General features: G+C 38.9%; 1 protein-coding gene across 1 annotated transcript; it reads left to right on the top strand.

Moving 5' to 3' along the window:
- The first annotated feature begins 5461 nt into the window (after positions 1-5461).
- Positions 5462-9602, top strand: LOC102292331 (interferon-inducible GTPase 5). The gene is made up of 3 exons (XM_042220809.1): positions 5462-7068; positions 7293-7861; positions 8263-9602. Exons 2-3 carry the CDS (start codon positions 7300-7302, stop codon positions 8898-8900), a joined length of 1200 nt encoding a protein of 399 aa, XP_042076743.1. The 5' UTR covers positions 5462-7068; positions 7293-7299; the 3' UTR covers positions 8901-9602.
- The last annotated feature ends 8455 nt before the right edge of the window (positions 9603-18057 follow it).

Genomic DNA, 18057 nt, shown 5'->3' with positions numbered 1-18057 from the left:
GTACCGAAAAAAAGAAAATTTATTCATAACACACGTGAAAAGACCCAGGAAAACTGAGTTAACGATAAAAACGATAACAAAATAACGCTGAAAACCGATAAAAACCCTGAAAACCATACATTTCACACCTGAGCCTCAACTCTCGCGGCCCGGTACCAAACGACTCACGGACCGGTACCGGTCCGAGGCCCGGGGGTTGGGAGTTAACCTCCTAAACTATCTACAACACATGGTGAAAACCTGAAATTAAGACAGAGAAGACTAGAGGTGAGACATGATCATTACTGATTACTGATGACAGATTTAGATATATTTTCATAAACCATTCATTTGCCACATCAATAAACAGCATGGCAGGGCAAAATATTTTTTCTAACATACTTCTAAGAAATAGATGGACCAAAAAAAATACTATGTACAATTAATGGATGTTACTATATACAATAATGGATTTCTATACATTTAATCAGATGACCACGTTTGTTGTAAGATTCAGATAATTATTTATTCAAAGTTTTTAAATGACATAACAAAGAAAAGTATTTCTTTGTGCCCCCCTCTCCCTGTTAATGCCCTACCTGGCCCCCCTGGCAAAACTTTGCTAGACCCGCCCCTGCACAGTTACCAGCTGTCAGCTACTTAGAAAAGGATCCTGGTGTTATTTGTCTCTCAGAAACAGTTCATAACTTCCCTTCAACTCATTCATGTCACCTAAAAGGTAAACCTGTTTCTCCATCACCTGTTCAGCTCTGATGATTCAGTAAGGACATCTCCTGGTTTCATCTTCATGTTTCCCTCTCACCAGATATCAAACCGATATCATGACCAGCAGCTTTACAGCTGTGGCTCCAGCAAACATCAGCTGATACTAGAAATTAATATTAAATAAATTCTAACAACAGCTGATCAAGCTTAAACGTGCTGCTGTTGTTTAGCGCGACATCCGCTGGTTTCCTCTTTCTGGCGCAAAGTGGAGCGATAAACAAACAAGAGAGAAAAGCCGATCAGCTGATCATTGATCAGTTTCATGATTGAAGTAGAAACGGGAGGGGAGAGAATGAGAGAAGAAGCAGCTGCAGTAGTGATGTGTCGTCGCGAACGAAATGGCTCTTAGAGCCGACTCTTTGAAGTGAACGACGCGAGCCTGTGTTTTTTTTTTTTCTTTCTCTCACCCTCTCTCGCACTTTTTCCGCTTCACTCCGCACGCGAGCCTTGTACTTTGCTGGGCAGAGGGGGGAGGGGCGTTGTTACACTCGCAGTAGCACAGGAACAGAGCCAGAGAGAAAAGAGAGCAAGGGACAACAACGTCACATTAGAAAGGTATAGTAATCATCCACTATTTTCAGTTGCAGATGATAAAGGATTCAGAAATCATGCAGGCCCATATGACAGAGAATGTGCATCTTCTTTTTGTTTTAATATTTTAATTTATATTTAATTGTGTTGTGGTTTGCAGTGTTTTGTGTTGTTTCACGTTAAATTTGTTTAAAAGGAAAAAGCTGAAAATTTAAATAGTTAAAAGTTTAAAATGTAAATAGTTGTTTTGTATTATATGATTTATTTATTACATTTTATGTGGAGTGAATAAATAAAAGTATATTTACGGTGGCCCCTACAGACAAAGCACGTACAAACTCCAAAACACGTACAAACTCCTAAGCATGTACAAACCCTAACACGTAAAAACTCCAAAACACGTAAAAACTCCAAAACACGTACAAACCCAAGCACGTACAAACCCGGAAGCACGTACAAACTCCAAAACACGTAAAAACTCCAAACACGTACAAACCCCGAAGCACGTACAAACTCCAAAACACGTAAAAACTCAGAAGCACGTACAAACTCAGAATCACGTACAAAAGACAACAGAAGTGCTCCAGGATGCTAGGCGCAGTGTTGAGCTTTTGTTACCTAGTGGCTACACAAGCCAGGAAGTATCAACAACCGGATTTGGTGTGTGGTAGTAACAGGTAAATGAACTTTTTTTTTAAATTATTTGAATAAATATGAGTGCTTGTCTATAAATACACAAACAATACACATATGCTTTCAATTGTGTAATTTAAGTGATCTGGGTAGCTCTGTTTTGGAAGTTCAGTTAACGCTAGAAATGTGTTTTGGAGTTTGTACGTGCTTTTTGGAGTTTGTATATGCTTTAGAGTTTGTACGTGCTTTGGGCCGATCACCAAATCGGTCGCAGACTCAAAAATCGCTCAAAATGGGCCAAAAATCGCACAGTGTAAGCCCAGCATTAGAGCAGCAATGTTTGTTCCCTCAGAGAAAGAAAAAAAGGCTGCAAAAGTACAGGGAGGAATGGGAAAAGGAAAACACCTGGCTGGAAAATGCACGATAACACCTTTAAAGCGCACTGCACTGTGTGCCGGCGCACTTTTTCCATAGGCATGCTTCTAATGGTGGGCACATGAAGAACATGAGGGGCGTGAAAGCTCGGGGAACCCTTAACCAATTTTTTGTCCACCAGGCCACGGCAGAAGCAGATATGGTATGTAAACACTGGTTTGTTTTTTTAAACCCTCTGGTTAAGGTTAATATGGGCATGTGCAGTGAATATCAGCGCTATGTGGCCAGAAGTGTGATAATATAATTTATTTTGTGTAATAAACAACTGCAAGGATAGATGATTACAACAAATAGATGACTAATACATAAAAGTAATACATAGATGAATAATGATGATGAGTTAATGATGCGTAATCATGGGAACAAGCGGGTTTACAAACAGGAGCAGCTGATTAGCATTAGAAAAGCTGAAATAATACCTCAACTGAAGCCAATTGTACTAAATGCACTATATGTGCACTGTTACAAGAATATTTTTTTAAATTTACCCTTTTTAATTTTTCATATTTATTTCCTATCTTATTCATAGCCTTTTCCTTTTTTGTTTTCTTTAGGTCACGAGCAGTTGTCCAAGCATTTCACTACATATCGTACTGTGTATGACTGTGTACGTGACAAATAAAATTTGAATTTGAATTTGAATTTGCTTTTGTTCTATTGCTTTCTATTAATTTATATAATTTTAAGTTAAGCAGGACAGAGTTCTTTTAAAGAAAGATTTACTTATATTCTCAAAAGTTAAGCATGACAGGCTTCTGTTTAAGAAAGAGACCTGTTTTACTGTGTTAATGTTGTCATTTTGAGCTAAAAATAAATGGCTAAATGATCATTTGTTTCCCATATGGTCATATCACAAAGAATATGCATCTGCTTAAATCAAATTCAAGTCAAATGGTTAAAAAATAATTTCACACACAAAAAAAGAGCTACCACACTGGGAAGGGTGAAGACAACTGGGTTGCCCGGCCCTGGCCACGAGGTGTCCCTTATTTATTTTTCAGGGAGTTGGCAACCCTAATTCTAGCTGAAGTACGGGACAAACAGTCATAGCTGGACTGGCCAGACTGCCTGGTATGCCCGATGGTGATTTTTCGTTTTTATGGGCCGATGTTTGTTTTTTTTTTCGTTTTTTTCCGTAACGGTATAAACACTGAAAGGTGGTGGATTGGCCAGATGCTGGGAGATGTGTAAAAATAACTCAATTGTTTGGTGGTGGCTATTGCGGAGCTTCCACAGATTCAGTAACATTAGCAAGTGGTGGAGGCCAGCAGATGCAACAGCTGGCAGGTGGATGACAGAAAGGCAGGAGGAGCAGAGACCCGAGGCGGTGAACTGAACTTCAGGTAAGAAGTTATGACCTGCAGTCAGTAGCGGTTTTTGATACGGGCGACACGGGCGGTTGCCCGGGGCGGCATCCGGGCATTGGCAAAAAAAAAAAAAAAAAAAATTGCTTGTACTCATGCTGCCCCGACATCAGCCAGCGCGTATTGGGAATGGCATAGGCACCGATTGTTTTCTATCGCCGAGAGAATCGTGAGCGCGAGAGCCCTCGGTGCGCCTGCTTGCTGCTGAAGTCAAAGTAAACTTTATTGTCATCTCCGCTACATACAGTCCAGTATATAGAGAGACGAGACGACGAGGCTCCAGTTACAGCAGTGCAAGTAAACAAACAATAAATATAAGAAGAGTAAGAAAATAAATATACACTTTAGGACTCGGGGTAAAGGGATCAATAACAATTTAAAATTTACAGTTTGATGATTTAAAGTCTCACACACAACCCGTCGAAAGGGGAGGGGGCGGCTGCTTCCAAATAGAGCACATTTCATTCATAATGTTGTAAATCCAAGCCCATTATGTATTCATGATTTGAATCCTGGGTTGTGTGAAATCCCAGAAATACACCTAGACAAAGTGAATCTGTGAACTAAGGTGTAGGTCTATTAGGTTATGTTGTGGTGATCCTCGAGTTGGGGGATTTGTGTTCATACTGGAGTGCAAAATTAAAACCAATGGAAGATGGACAAGAAAAGTTCAAAGCCATCAGGTGCTCAGTTTAGAAAAAATAGAAAAGAAGAGGAGGAGAAACGAGCAAAAGATACAGGTAAGCAGATGTGTCATTGGATAATGGCAGGTCATCCTGAAACAATCAGAATCAGAATACTTTATTAATCCCTAAGGAAATTATGTGGATTACAGTTGCTCCAAAAGAAATGGTAAAAATAGTAACAGTAACAGACTAAACTCCAAACAATACATTATGTTACAGATTTTAATATTAATTAGTCATTGTCAATTGTTGATTTGTCCTGTTCTCATTGTATGACGAATTATGATGGCTGTTTGGTAGCCGTTTGCATACTATGCATACTCTCTCTCTCTTCATATGTGTGTGTGTGTGTGTGTTTCTCTGGTGAAATTCAGTATGGTTCCGACAACAGTTTTATGTTAATGTACAATCCTTAATATGTTTTTATGTGTGTGTGTGTGTGTGTGTGTGTGTGGGGGGGGGGGGGGGGGCCAGAGGGAGTGTTCGCCCGGGTGCCAAACAGGCTAGGACTGCAACTGCCTGCATCTATCTGGGTCAGATATAAACCAAGTTTAGGTGAGTTTATTTTCATTGTGCTGACTTTTTACAGTCAGTTACAATAACTCGTACTGCGTACTAGCTAGCATGACGGAGTTTCTATACAGCTGGGTGGTGCTATGATGTTACTGATGTTGAACTTATTATTTTATTTATAAGGTTAATTATTAGAGTTTCCAACTGTCCCGTAAAAAACGGAATCATCTCATATTCAGAGAAAATATTGCGTTTCGTATTGAGGTGAAAAGGAACAGTTTGTCCCGGACTTCAGCTACAATGAAAAAGACACAAAGCTGGAGTTATTCTGTGTTTACGCCGCACAGCTGCCTCTTCTCCTCTCACCCTCCCTCTCCTTTTTCTACTTCAATCATGAAACTGATCAATGATCAGCTGATCGGCTTTTCTCTCTTGTTTGTTTATCGCCCACTTTGCGCCAGAAAGAGGAAACCAGCGGATGTCGCGCTAAACAACAGCAGCACTTAAGCTTGATCAGCTGTTGTTAGAATTTAGTTGCTGATTAGTGAAAATTACTTCATTTAAGCCACATTTAAACCATTTAGGATGACATTTAAGGACTCCTCTGTAGCTTCCAAAAACATTCTTCTGCCCTTCATCAGAATGGTACTGTGTAAAGAGTGGTGAACTGGTTGATGCCTGGGCTGTGAAAGAGGCTGGATATTCCTGTTTAGCATCTCTTGTGCCACTTAAACTTCCCTTCACTGACTAAAATAGCATTGATACGCCCTTGTATGATGTCACAAACAAATCCCGTACCTGTTCTACAAAACTGAAACCAAAATAAATCCTGATTATAAACAGAATACTAAACAGAAGGACTCAGGATGAATCACAGGGCATAACCAGTAAACAACAGAATGTATCCAGTCCTACCATACATACCATACACACACTGCAATAGTTCAGAAACAGTACATATATTTGACTACAGTAAGGTTTAGGACAGAAAAAAAATTCAGGAATTGAGAGCAGTTTGATTCTTACAATAAAAGAAGTTAAATTCACATACTGCTATGACGTTGAAATAGATCACCCTTTAGCAAACACTTGGTCACAGAAAGTAAAGAAAAAATGTCCCCTTTACCATGATTGATCAAGACTTTGTGGTAGGAAACCATCTCCATCAACCAGCTGGTACAGAGTGCACAAGGAGGCAAAAGTCTGTGTAATAGACTTGTTTTAGTCTATCAGTAAAACAAATATTCTTGTTACACAACCTCAGTACTGTATGCTGACATTAGGGTTTCTACAGTTCATCAAGTGTCTGGTCTAAATTTACAAGGGGAAATGGATGGAGAGAGATAAGGACTTGTTCCAAATACAACAAAATTTGATTTAAATATTTTTTCTTTTTTTTCTTCTTTGGTGTTACAAGAAATTGTATAGAGGATATCACACCGAGTCTAAAAGAAGGCACACAAACAGATGGTTGATTTAGTTTCTCTTGGGAAACATCAGCATAGGACATGTTGTAGATCTCAACAGTTGAAAAGCAGAACATGAGAAGTTCACTTTTGTTGGACTATTATTGAACCACCATGATCACAGAATACATTCAGAACATTGTGGGCAAAAGATTTTCCGGTTGTATTGTCCAAAGTTTTGTACAGTAGTGTTTGATTAAAGACAAGAGCTTTGAAATGAGAACATCTGAGACCTGTCTTTAATAAACTACCAGGATTTACCATTTAGAATTATTAAAGTAGAACTCTGCATTTGTTTTAAAAGCATATTTATGTCAAAGCAAAAGTGAAACAAAGCAGAGCCTTTTCATATTTTCTTTTCTAAATTCCTACATTTCTTATGTAAAGCAAGTATGTAAAGCAAGTCCTGCAACCTAAACAACACTTGAGTTACAAGAAGTCAGTAGCAAATTAGAGGAAGTGAAAGTGAAAGTGTTTCAAAAACATGCCAAGCTCCACCTCTCTCTGCTATATTGGTTTCACTGTATTTTTCCATGACAGTAGAAAGTTTACACTGGTCTCTCCTGAGATCTGAGTTCACTTTAAACAGGCAAACAAGATTTTTATCTTGGTCTCCTTCAAAGGCACAAAGTTGACATCAGGACAGCTCTGTTTCTGCTCCAGAAACCAGTTTAAGTAAGTAACTGTTAACATTCAGAGTGTCACTCTTGATCTCTTTGATAGTTTTCTCCAAAGCAAGAATAAGTAGTGTAAAAGCAGAAAATATGAACTAAGTTTTTTGTGTGTTCTGATGAATCATCTGAAGTCAAATGTAATATCATTATATCCAATCATTGTAGTCAAGATAGTAGTGCTTGGTGAAACAGTTCAGTGATATTTTAACTATACTATGATTTTAGAATCAACATGGAGGATCCACTGGATTTCTATATAGTAGATATTGCTGAAGTGAAAGAGGCCCTGGAAAACAATGATACTGCTGCAGCAACTGAGAAAATTCAAGAATGTTTAGAAAAGCAAGAAAAGATTCCATTAAACATTGCCATTACAGGAGAGTCTGGTGCTGGTAAATCCACTTTTATTAATGCCTTCAGAGGTATAGACCACAAAGATGAGAGGGCAGCCCGCACTGGTGCTGTAGAAACCACCATGGAGCTTACAAAATACCCACATCCAAACTATCCTAATGTCTTATTCTGGGATCTCCCTGGTATTGGCACTACCAATTTTCCAGCTGATGAGTATCTGAAGAAAATGGAATTTGAAAAGTTTGACTTCTTCATCATCATCTCAGACACTCGTTTCAGAGAAAATGATGTGAAACTCGCTCTGGAGATTCAAAAGATGGAGAAAAAGTTCTACTTTGTCCGCTCCAAAATTGACAATGATGTTCGTGCTGAAGAAAGAACTCAGAAAGATTTCAGTCTAGAGAAGAGTCTTGAAGGGATTAAGAGAAACTGCATTCAAGGTGAGACTGGGTTTTGTTTTGTTTGTTTTTTTAGTTCCCTTACCTCTAAAAACCAAACAAGATCTTTACTTAGAATTCTTTTGTGGACCCTAATAAATGCCACCCTGAAGATTGTCATGTTAGTATATTTAGAACTGGTCACACTGGTATGACCAGGTGTGAGGTGTGAATAAACCGATTTCAGTCCAGTCAACATGCTGACTGAGACTCTTTGTCTTTTTAATAACATGTCAGCTTTGTTAACTAGTGTAGATTCTCTAGAGCCAGAGTCATAAATACAATTTATGTATCAAAGACCAAATTTAAGGATATCTGCTAATATGCAACTTTTTAGATTTCAGAGTTTAAAAAAGGATGTAATTTTTTTTTTTTATGGGATTTTGGATTTTCTTAAAACACAGGTCTTCAAAAAGGAGGGATGACGTCTCCTAAGGTCTTCCTGGTGTCCAGCTTTGAACTCCACCTTTATGATTTCCCTCTCCTACAAAATACCTTAGAGAAAGAACTCCCAGCACATAAGAGGGATGTTCTGCTGTTTGCCATGCCCAACATCAACATGGAGATCATCAACAAGAAGAAAGAAGCCTTTCAGGCCAAGATAAAATTATACTCTGCTGGATCTGCAATGGCAGCAGGCGTACCGATTCCTTTCCTTTCTGTTACTGTTGATCTAACCATAATGGTGAAAGCTATAGTAGATTATCTAACTGGTTTTGGTCTTGATGAGCCTTCACTGGAAAGGCTTTCTTCCACCTCAGGTGTGTCTTTAGATGAATTACATGCTGTCCTTAAGTCACCACTTGCTGCCAAAAACATAACCAATGATCTCGTCCTGAAGGTGTTGTCCCACTTAACAGGCACAACTGCATTAATGGCAGCAGAGGAGGGGTCCAGATTTATTCCATTATTTGGAATCCCATTAGCAATGAGTGTGTCTTTTGTCACAACCTACAGAGCTCTGAGGTTTTTCCTCAACATGCTTGCAGACGATGCTCAGAGTGTGTTTAAAAAGGCTCTGGGTTTGGAAACTGCGGAATAAGGGAAATATTTTACTGCTACTCATATTCATCATTATTACCATTGCATTGATCAAATTAATCATCATTTCAGTAAAACATTTATTGAAGCTGTTGGCATTACATTAACCTATTTATTACAGGTACAGCTAAGACCATTTTATACACATTGCATTTTGTGCTTATTAAAGAGTTGAAGCTCGGTCAATTAATTGGAGGTTGTAAGCTTTGTTTGGCGCGATGTCCAGACAATCTATTGTGTAAGTGACTTGGAGCTATAGAAGGTTAAAACTGCGTACACGCCTACAAAACACATATAATACATATAATCTAGAAACAGGCTTGAGTGAAGGCCTGAATGTATCCGGCTTCTTGTTGCATTTGAGTTTTGCTTAGTAACAGGTGACAGAAGATGGGCCAAAAAGGAGGACCAGTCCCTGGGAAACGTCAGAGCCTGAATCCATCGCCATATTTGGAGAAGATGCTAGAGAGGGGAACTTCAGTGTCTGCATTTATCTCTTAAGATTGCTCATTGTCTATAAAACATGCAAATGATGTTCTTAAAATACAAATTATGTTCTTGTACAACGCGAGAAGGGGCGTTAACCAACCCTGACGTTGTAAAAGCAATCTGAAGTGTATTTTTGGGCAAAGATCTACATCTGATGTTTTGCAGTGTACATCTTCCCACGCGTGTGTTCAATAAACCCATCTGTTTGATTGCATCCTCCTGGGCCTCTGGTATTTTGTTTTGGTCCTCAACATCGCGAATCGGGACAAAACCTCTCAATAATATTGTATGAACAAGCTTTCATCTGAGAAAACTGCCAGCATTTTCATTTTCTTCTCATTTTTTTACTAAATAAATCACTCAATCATCCAAATCATAGCTTGTCTTAACAAATGTGCTTGTATAGCTGATAAGTTTATGAGATGCCTCAGCAGATCTCATTTAATGCAAGATAATCTTAAGTCTTTGAAACTAGACTCTAGAATGTAATCTTTAGGTTCCTGTTAGTTCCGGTTTTATTTTGGTTCTTGTGATCACTGGTCCTTGTATATTATTGTGCATTTTATATCCCCTTCTTGTCCCGGGTTCTTACTTGAATTATTTGCTTGAAAATATTTTGAATGTACTAATAAATTGTCATGTAGTAGGTAACCACAAAATTATTTAACAATTGTAGATTTAATATTACTATGTAGGTATCATAACTAAAGGTTTACAAAATATTAGAAAACCATTCTGCCTTTCTTTTGAATATTTTCATTATGAAATTGATTTGATTGATTGATTTTTATTATGACAAGCGTTCACTGTCCTTCACTGAAAAAATACCAATAATAAACAAAATGTTTGTCATTTTTGAATCATTAAACATGTACACAAATATAAGCATTAATGTAAGCATTTGTTTTGTTTTCTTTTTTACTATTTGCATACCAAATTTAAATCCACTGTTAGTTTTGTCCATTAATAAGTGATATGAAGCAGATCACACAGATAAGGAGGAGCAAGGTTATGGATGCACTTAAATGTGAGAACTAAGATTTTAGTTTATCTTAGCTTCTATGGGCAACCAGTGAAGATGTTGAAGAACTCTGGTAATATGGTCTGAATAAGTTGAAGTTTATGCAGGGCCTATTGGATCGATCGGGGAAGTAATAAGACTATGGACAAGAAATACAGCAGCATGGGGAGTAAGGAAGGGATTAAGTTGGTTACTGTTATGTAAGTGAAAGTATGCAGATCGGGTTATGTAATTAATGTGAGACTGAAATGAGAGACTGAAATGAGAGAGTACTGTCAAATATAACACCCAAGCTCTTTACCTAAGGGTACAGAAGGAGAACGACATCGCAAACGCTTCCTGGCAGTACTCCCTCTGTGAGTAGGCTGCCCGGCTTCCAGCTGCTGCGGGCGGACAAGACAGAGAGACAGCGGTGAGAGGAAAGGAGGGGGGCTGGCTGTGTTTGTTAAAGACAGTTGTGGTATCTCTGGGCACGTCGCTGTGAAAGAACAACTCTGCAACACAGACATTGAGCTATTAGCCGTTAGCATCCGTGGAGGCAGCCTGTGACTCTCTGTGGTCCGCAGACTGCAAACGCAATCTCCGAGAGCTCTTCTTCTAATATCAGGGGACTTTAATCATGTCTCGCTGGACTCCACACTGCCCACCTTCACCCAGTATGTGACCTGCCCCACCGTAGGCAATAAAACATTGTACTTAATGTATGCCAATGAAAAAGTGGCATACAGTTCATCACCTCTCCCCTGCCCAGGGAAGATCCGATCGTAACCTGAGTGCGTCTTGTCCCTGTGTGCAGCCCTTAGCTGTGCAGGGAGCCACTAATCACCCACGCAGTGCAGAGATGGTCCGCGGAGGGCATATAAATAAATAATAAAAGCAATAAATGACAGATGTTATTTCTTTTGAAACAAGTGGAGACATTAACTTTGATCAAAATCTTTTTTTCAGGTTGTTAAATTAATACCACTGTATAATAGCCTTCAAATTGTAATAATTTTAACAGTCATCTCAGGAATATTTTGCCCTTCAACATGCATTTAAAAATGAACCTGATATGCATTTTACCCACCTGTCATTGGCCTCATTCTAGATGTTGAGTCTGTACACCGGCAGGAGAGTTGAGCGCTAGTACTCTGGATGCAGTCAGCACAAGCTGGAACTGAACACGCTTAAGACTGGGAGATATCCCTCAACACTGGCCTCCCCTCACCATATCTACACTGCAGTCATTGAGTCTGTCCTGTGCTCCTTCCCCCATTTCCCAACCAGGTTTTCTTGGTATTTGGGAAGGCAAGGCCCAAATAAGCAAGGACAGGAGCAGGCTGCAATGACTGTACTGGCAGCAGAAAAGATCATTGGCACCCCCTGCCCTCCATCCAGGACCTGCACCTTTCAAGAACCAGGAAACGGGCATGGAAAATCATCACAGACCCCTCACACCCTGGACATAGACTTATTGGCCCACTGCCCTCTGGCAGACAGTATAGAAGCCTGCAAACCAGGACCACTAGACATAGGAACAGTTTCTTTCCCCTCGCCATCTCCCTCCTAAGCGGTTGAACTATCACACTGCTAGACTGCAACTGCACTCTTTGGTATTAACTTCTATAATCCTGTAATTTCTGTATAAAAGAATTAGATTGTGTATTATATTGTTAGTTTATACACCTGTGTGCATATGTGCATGTGTATTTATGTATGTCCATACACATAGATGGATTGTGTTTTACATTTTTGTGCTTGAGAGACGCCCTCAATCAGAACCTAATTCCTTGTATGTGTTTGCGCATATACTTTGCCAATAAACGTGGTTCTGATTATGAGGCATTTCCCTCTGGATGGCACACACGAGTAAATTAAGTAGAAAAAATGTCATGTGTGTAGTCTCTTTTAAAATTGTTTTTTGGAAACCACAAGAAGAGAAATATGTTGCATTCCCTTATGTCATTTTACATCTTCACTGTCAGTAGACAGTTGTGAACATATTTTGATCTGGCTTTTTTCCCTTAACTCAATAGACCTGGCACACATTCTACAAAGACAACTCTCTTCCTCTGCTTCAAGCTCTTTGCTTTAAGCAGCTAAAGGGGAGTTAATTTTCTTCTTCCGACTTAGTGCACTGAAGGTATCTTAGTCACTTCAAATCTCACCTTTTCTCCTTATTTTTCAGAGATTACAAGTTCATGTGTGACATTTATTTAAGCCACCCTGTAGCTAAAAGTAAAAACAAACACTGTAGAAGCACTTGTGGCTGTGTCCTTTGTGCACACACATTAGGGAAAATGAAAAACATTCTTGTGTTATCCCGTTTTTGGATGAACTGAGGCTTAAAAATATAGGCTAGAAAGCGACTGTTCATTTCAGCGATTTTGGTTCAGACAGCATGAATATGAGGAGGCTTGTAGAGATGACAGTAGGCAAGCAGACAAGTTTCCTAATGTTGGGCTGAATGAACCTAGAACACAGGGAGAAACCTAAACAAGCAGAAGGAACTTTAGCTAAATATATTGTCATGTACAGCAAAATTACAGTAATACAGAAGGTAAGCGGTGACCATAGAAAAAGCAAAGCAATCACTGGATTGCCTGTCCGAATTGCTACACACTTTTTAAGTATCGTTCACCAACAAACTGAGTATAACAAATCATTTTCTTTACTTTGGTAATTACAGTTAGTGCCTTATGTATAAAATATAATTTAAATGCCAGTGTTCATTATCTTGACGTTATTTTTGCAAAAAACAACACTAGCTTTACAGCCATCATCTCTTACATAATTCTACCACATTTACATAAATCACTACAAAGTTCATGTCAAACTATAAATGTAAAATTAGGCAGAAGTCTTAAATGTTTCCATAAAACTCCCCCGCGAACAGTTTAACAAAAATAATATCACGGTTAGCACTGACACATGTTCACAGTCCTCAAATTGATTTGATTTTTAACCAGGTTATAGTCAAAGGACAGGTGCCAATCTCAGAGTTAACACCGAAGTTTAAAGTCAGTTTGTTAAAACTGCTTTGTTCTTGAAAGCATTAAAATGAATTTATAACTTTTAAGTCTGAGTTGAGATGGATTCTTGAGTTCTTGGTTTGAGAACAGATGAGGGTAAATTCATTGAACCATTTACCTTGACTTAAGCACATAATTGCCCTCGTCAATCTAACCCAATACCAGTATTTGACAGCAACAGGTGAGCCTCAACTTTAATTTGTAAATAGACAAGACACCATGAGAACTGACATTACAATATTTTATTTTACAAAAGTCAGTGTCTTTTAGTTCAAAGTTTGTTTGGCATCTGTTGTACATCTTGAAAGAAAAAAAACACACACACACTCTATGCAGTGTACTATAATTGAACACAAACAATCTTTCAAAAGAATATTTCTAGATGAATTGTTATTTTCCTTCCAATACTGGAAACGTTCTGAACACCACTTATTTTGCATGCCTTGATCTTGCCTAGAGAAAGTCCCTGCGAACGCCTCTTAGACTGGAGAATTTGGAGCGGGAGGAAAACAAGCAAGAAGCAGTTATGGCTGTTTAATGCTATAAAGTGCATACGAATAAAGCTGCTGAGGAAATATTTCTACAGAAGGAGATTTGTGTTTGTAACGGGGCTAAATTGAGTTAGGAATGCAGAGGATTGTGAACATAGCTTTAGTATTGGAATGTTACTTAAGGGCCTCAAAGGGCCTTATTTGAAAAGTCTGCTATTTATAAACATGTGTTTAGACTCAAAAAGCCAATACCTTTTAAATCAATACTCTGCATGTTCATACTCAAGTGTGCTCTAACAGTACGCTCCAGATTTTGGAGCTTCCTGTTTTGTGTTAAAGCAAAACTGGGAGAAAACCAGTTTTAAGCCTGGAACAGAAAAAGTCTTAAAAATTGAAAAGGAATATTATTTACATAGAAAACCTCTTTTCTAGTCTTACAGACACTTTACTCCACGCTGCTCACATCCAGACAAATACATTTGGGACTGTGTACACACACCGTGTCACCCATCACACATAAAAAGGTTTGTTTTGTCAATTTAAACACCACCTTAACTGCAATACAGATATTAACTCAGCAGATTGATGATTTGTTTAAGTGTTAACTATTAGGGGGGAACACAATGGGAAGACGAGCACTGACCAGCAAACTACTTTGTAATTTTCTAACAAATTCTCACCTGTGAAATGCAAACGCCCCTTATCCTCTTAACATCAAGTAGTGTGGCAGGGATAACATAGCCTGCAATCCAGTCCCCAAGGTGACTTTTCAAGTCTGCCAGGTCTTCTGGGGTGCTGCAGTTGGAAACCTTGAAAATCAGGCAGCTCCATAAATACATACGTTTAAAGCATTCACTTAGTGTACTTACGTTTTGAGACGTTCCACTGATGAGTTAAGCTATGCATCGTTTCATTGAATTTAATTACACCTCAGCATGCACACAGCTTTACCTTTTCTATGTTCTGTTTGATGTCTTCATCCATGAAGACCTCTACATCAAAGTCACCAAGACATGTCGTCTGGCCACACATCATACAGAACAGGTGTCTGTTGATACACCGTGGCCCTGGCCCATTGTGCGCTATCGACCAAGCAATCAGTTTACCAGCCGTATAAAACTTGTTGCTTGACAGCAACTGCTGGCTATAGCTGAACAACAGACTGCCAGGCTTCCCCTCAAAAATCCCAAGGGAATTCTGAGTTTCGACCATAAGTAAGCTGCAGGAAAAGGTAGTAAAAAAAAAAAAAAAAAATTTAAAAAAAATTATTGAGTCAAATTGTGATTTCATCTTTGCAACAACAAAAAAAACCCACATTCATGCATTCTATTGTTGTGTGGGAGAGATGGGACTGGGTTACCAAAAAAATTCCCGCCTTGGGCCTCCATAATCATCGACCATTTCACCAACAAATTCAATATTTGGCAATTTATGCCAGGCAAAATATGACTTAGAAAGTGCCATGCAGGCACTATGTAGGATTTTCCTTCGTCGGGCTATTATTGTACAATAATTGCTGGTGTCAAGATGCATTTCCTGGAAATCTTTCAACACAGTCGCAAGGTCCATCTCGTCCTGAAGAAAAGGGGGGGAGAAAGGTCATGACTACATGAAACACATACACAGCAGTTCTGGCAGTGTTGTTCATGAGACACACATGTGAATCATTTTGTTCAGGGGAAGCCAGGACAGCCTCATACAGGTCTGATACTTCTGACTCTGCAGAGTCGATGTAAAACTCTTGTCTAAACCGAACAAATGCATTTGATTTTTTTAATATCATGTATACATACTGAAATGGAATGACTCATCTGATAAAAGAATCTGATTTTACATTTTACTGTATATACAGCCAGTTAAAATGGCCATATAGTCCTTGATTGCATCTGTTGGAGCCATTTGTATTTTAACAAATTTCAAAATATTAAAATATAAAGTTTGTTGTTAGTTTACTTCTATTTTTGGGTAAATCATTTTTTATTTGTAGGTTAATGCTCACTTCTTTGTTTTGTTGTTTATCTTGTCAAGTCAGCCGGGAAGAACTTCAGGGCCATTTTTGATAACTTAAGAGACTGGTATAAGACCAGCATGCACTGAGATGGGCCTTTTTTTTTTTTCTTTTTCTTTTTTAAATTCGAGAGACAAGCAGCATGACGCAACAAAAATGGATCTTGTTATTGGTTGCCAAACTGGATCAATTAACTAATACAACGCAACTTTCAAGTTTTGACAGTGCAGTTTTCCCTGCGCACAAAAGATTATCACAGGGCAGCAGTGTCTTCTGTACATTTTTTGTGAAACATAAGGAACTGCCACTACAGTGCCCATTTACTGGGAATAGGTTGGGTGATTTGTAGTTCCAAGTGTCTGAATGGTCAGGCTGACTAAAGTGTTATCGAAAAATACCAATATCACGACATCAACAAATCTGAAAGGAGGGTTTTCCAGCATGAACGACCTTTTTAAGGTCATAAACAGGCCTTAAACATACTGTGAGACCTGTGTCCTTAAAAATGTCTACATTGGATTTTTTTTTTTTTTTTTTTTTAAGTGTGAGGTTGAAATTTGGAAAAAGGTCAACTGGACGTCTCCCAGATGGCCACAGTTCACCCCACAGTACTAGGGTGAACGCATGACCGAAGCACATTGGTGAGTCGGGCTGTGGAGAGCACCTGAGCAGAGATGTTTAAAGGATGTTGGATTATACAGTGCAGGTCTAATTGGACTGTTCAGAAATGCCAGGAGAGACTCCTGTCTACAGGAGAGCTGCTGGATCCACAGCCAGGCTGCTGATGTGCTCATTTCTAATCTCGTCCATCCCGGTTTCTCCCAAAGAAAATCATCTTCAGCGAGGCCTCCTGTCTCCAAACCAAACACCACAGCAGGTCTCACTGCCATCTTGTAAACTCTCCTTTTCACGCCTGCTGCTATCCTTCTGTCACACATTACCTCTGACAATCGTCTCCACCTGCTCCATCCATCCTGCACTGTCTTTTGCTTTGGATGGTTGACACCAGATACTGAAACTATTCTACTTTCACTACGTCAGCTCGATGCGTCTTCTCCTTCTCCTGCCATCCACTCTCAGCACAGATCACAATGTTTTCTGTGAACATCAGAGCCCACGGTGACTCATACCTGGCCTCATCTCTCCAGCCATCCATTGTTAATAATAATTACTGTTATTATTATCATCACAGTAGAAAAAGCAGTATTATACCCACTTTAACAAAACAATTTCCAAAATATGGGATATTTGATGCATGACGTAACTTATAGTTAAACAGCTTTCAAAATGTATTTAAAAGAAGATAATAAAAAATCGGCTGTATGTTCTTGTATGTTCCACACGATGGCGCACTGAGACAGCTTCTTTTACCCAGGCGACGGCTGGAGCTCTTTGAGAAGTGGACCACACAATAAGTAAACGAATAAAAGACGTAAATACACGACCCATATTTCGACCTTTGGCTCGACGAAGCAGTGAAATAACCGAGATCCGTCTGTAATCCTGTACGCATGCGTCTCCAAATGCAGAAAAAACATGAGGATTTGGCGCCACCTTCCGAGTACCGCTTTCCTAGTTAAACGTACACATTTGTCTTAAGGAAAAAGAAACTTACAATTACAAGCTACAAGTATTTAAATATTTTTAAATAAGAGGGTTGACTCATTGAAATAAGCCGATCTGTGAGCGCGCAGTCTCAGAAACAACAAATATTACCTGTGAGGCTCACCACCCCCTCCTTCTTGGACGCTGACAGATGTCGTCTCAGGACTCCGACAAGCAACAGCATCAAACTCTCCTGAGCGCTCATGATCATAAACTTTATTTTTAGTCATTCAATTTTTTAATTAAAATTTTAGATTTGTGCAGATTTGCCTCACGCCACTGTGCGAACAAAGGTATTTCTATTACGATGTCTACAAACAATTTGTGATTATTTTATTATTTCTTTTATCTATAAATAAAAAAAATATACATGCAAAAGCAAGCAGAGTTTTATGAGCTCTGAATTAGACAAATCAGTCCAAAAAAATAAAGAGAGAAAAGAAAACAGGCAGCAAATCCCCACAGTGGAGACGACATGACATAAAAATAATATTCAACATTTAGATTTCAGAATAAAACGTGACACACAC

The sequence above is a fragment of the Haplochromis burtoni genome, unplaced genomic scaffold, assembly GCF_018398535.1.
Source record: "Haplochromis burtoni strain Fernald_Lab_line unplaced genomic scaffold, NCSU_Asbu1 Contig_55, whole genome shotgun sequence".
Lineage (NCBI taxonomy): Eukaryota > Metazoa > Chordata > Actinopteri > Cichliformes > Cichlidae > Haplochromis > Haplochromis burtoni.
This window is presented reverse-complemented; position numbering and strand designations above follow the sequence as displayed.

Excerpts from the sequence above, each read along its gene's own strand:
- LOC102292331 (XM_042220809.1), top strand. The coding sequence starts at position 7,300 with ATGGAGGATCCACTGGATTTCTATATAGTAGATATTGCTGAAGTGAAA. Across the intron at positions 7,862-8,262 it reads TAAGAGAAACTGCATTCAAG|GTCTTCAAAAAGGAGGGATG; the intron begins GTGAGACTGGGT and ends CTTAAAACACAG.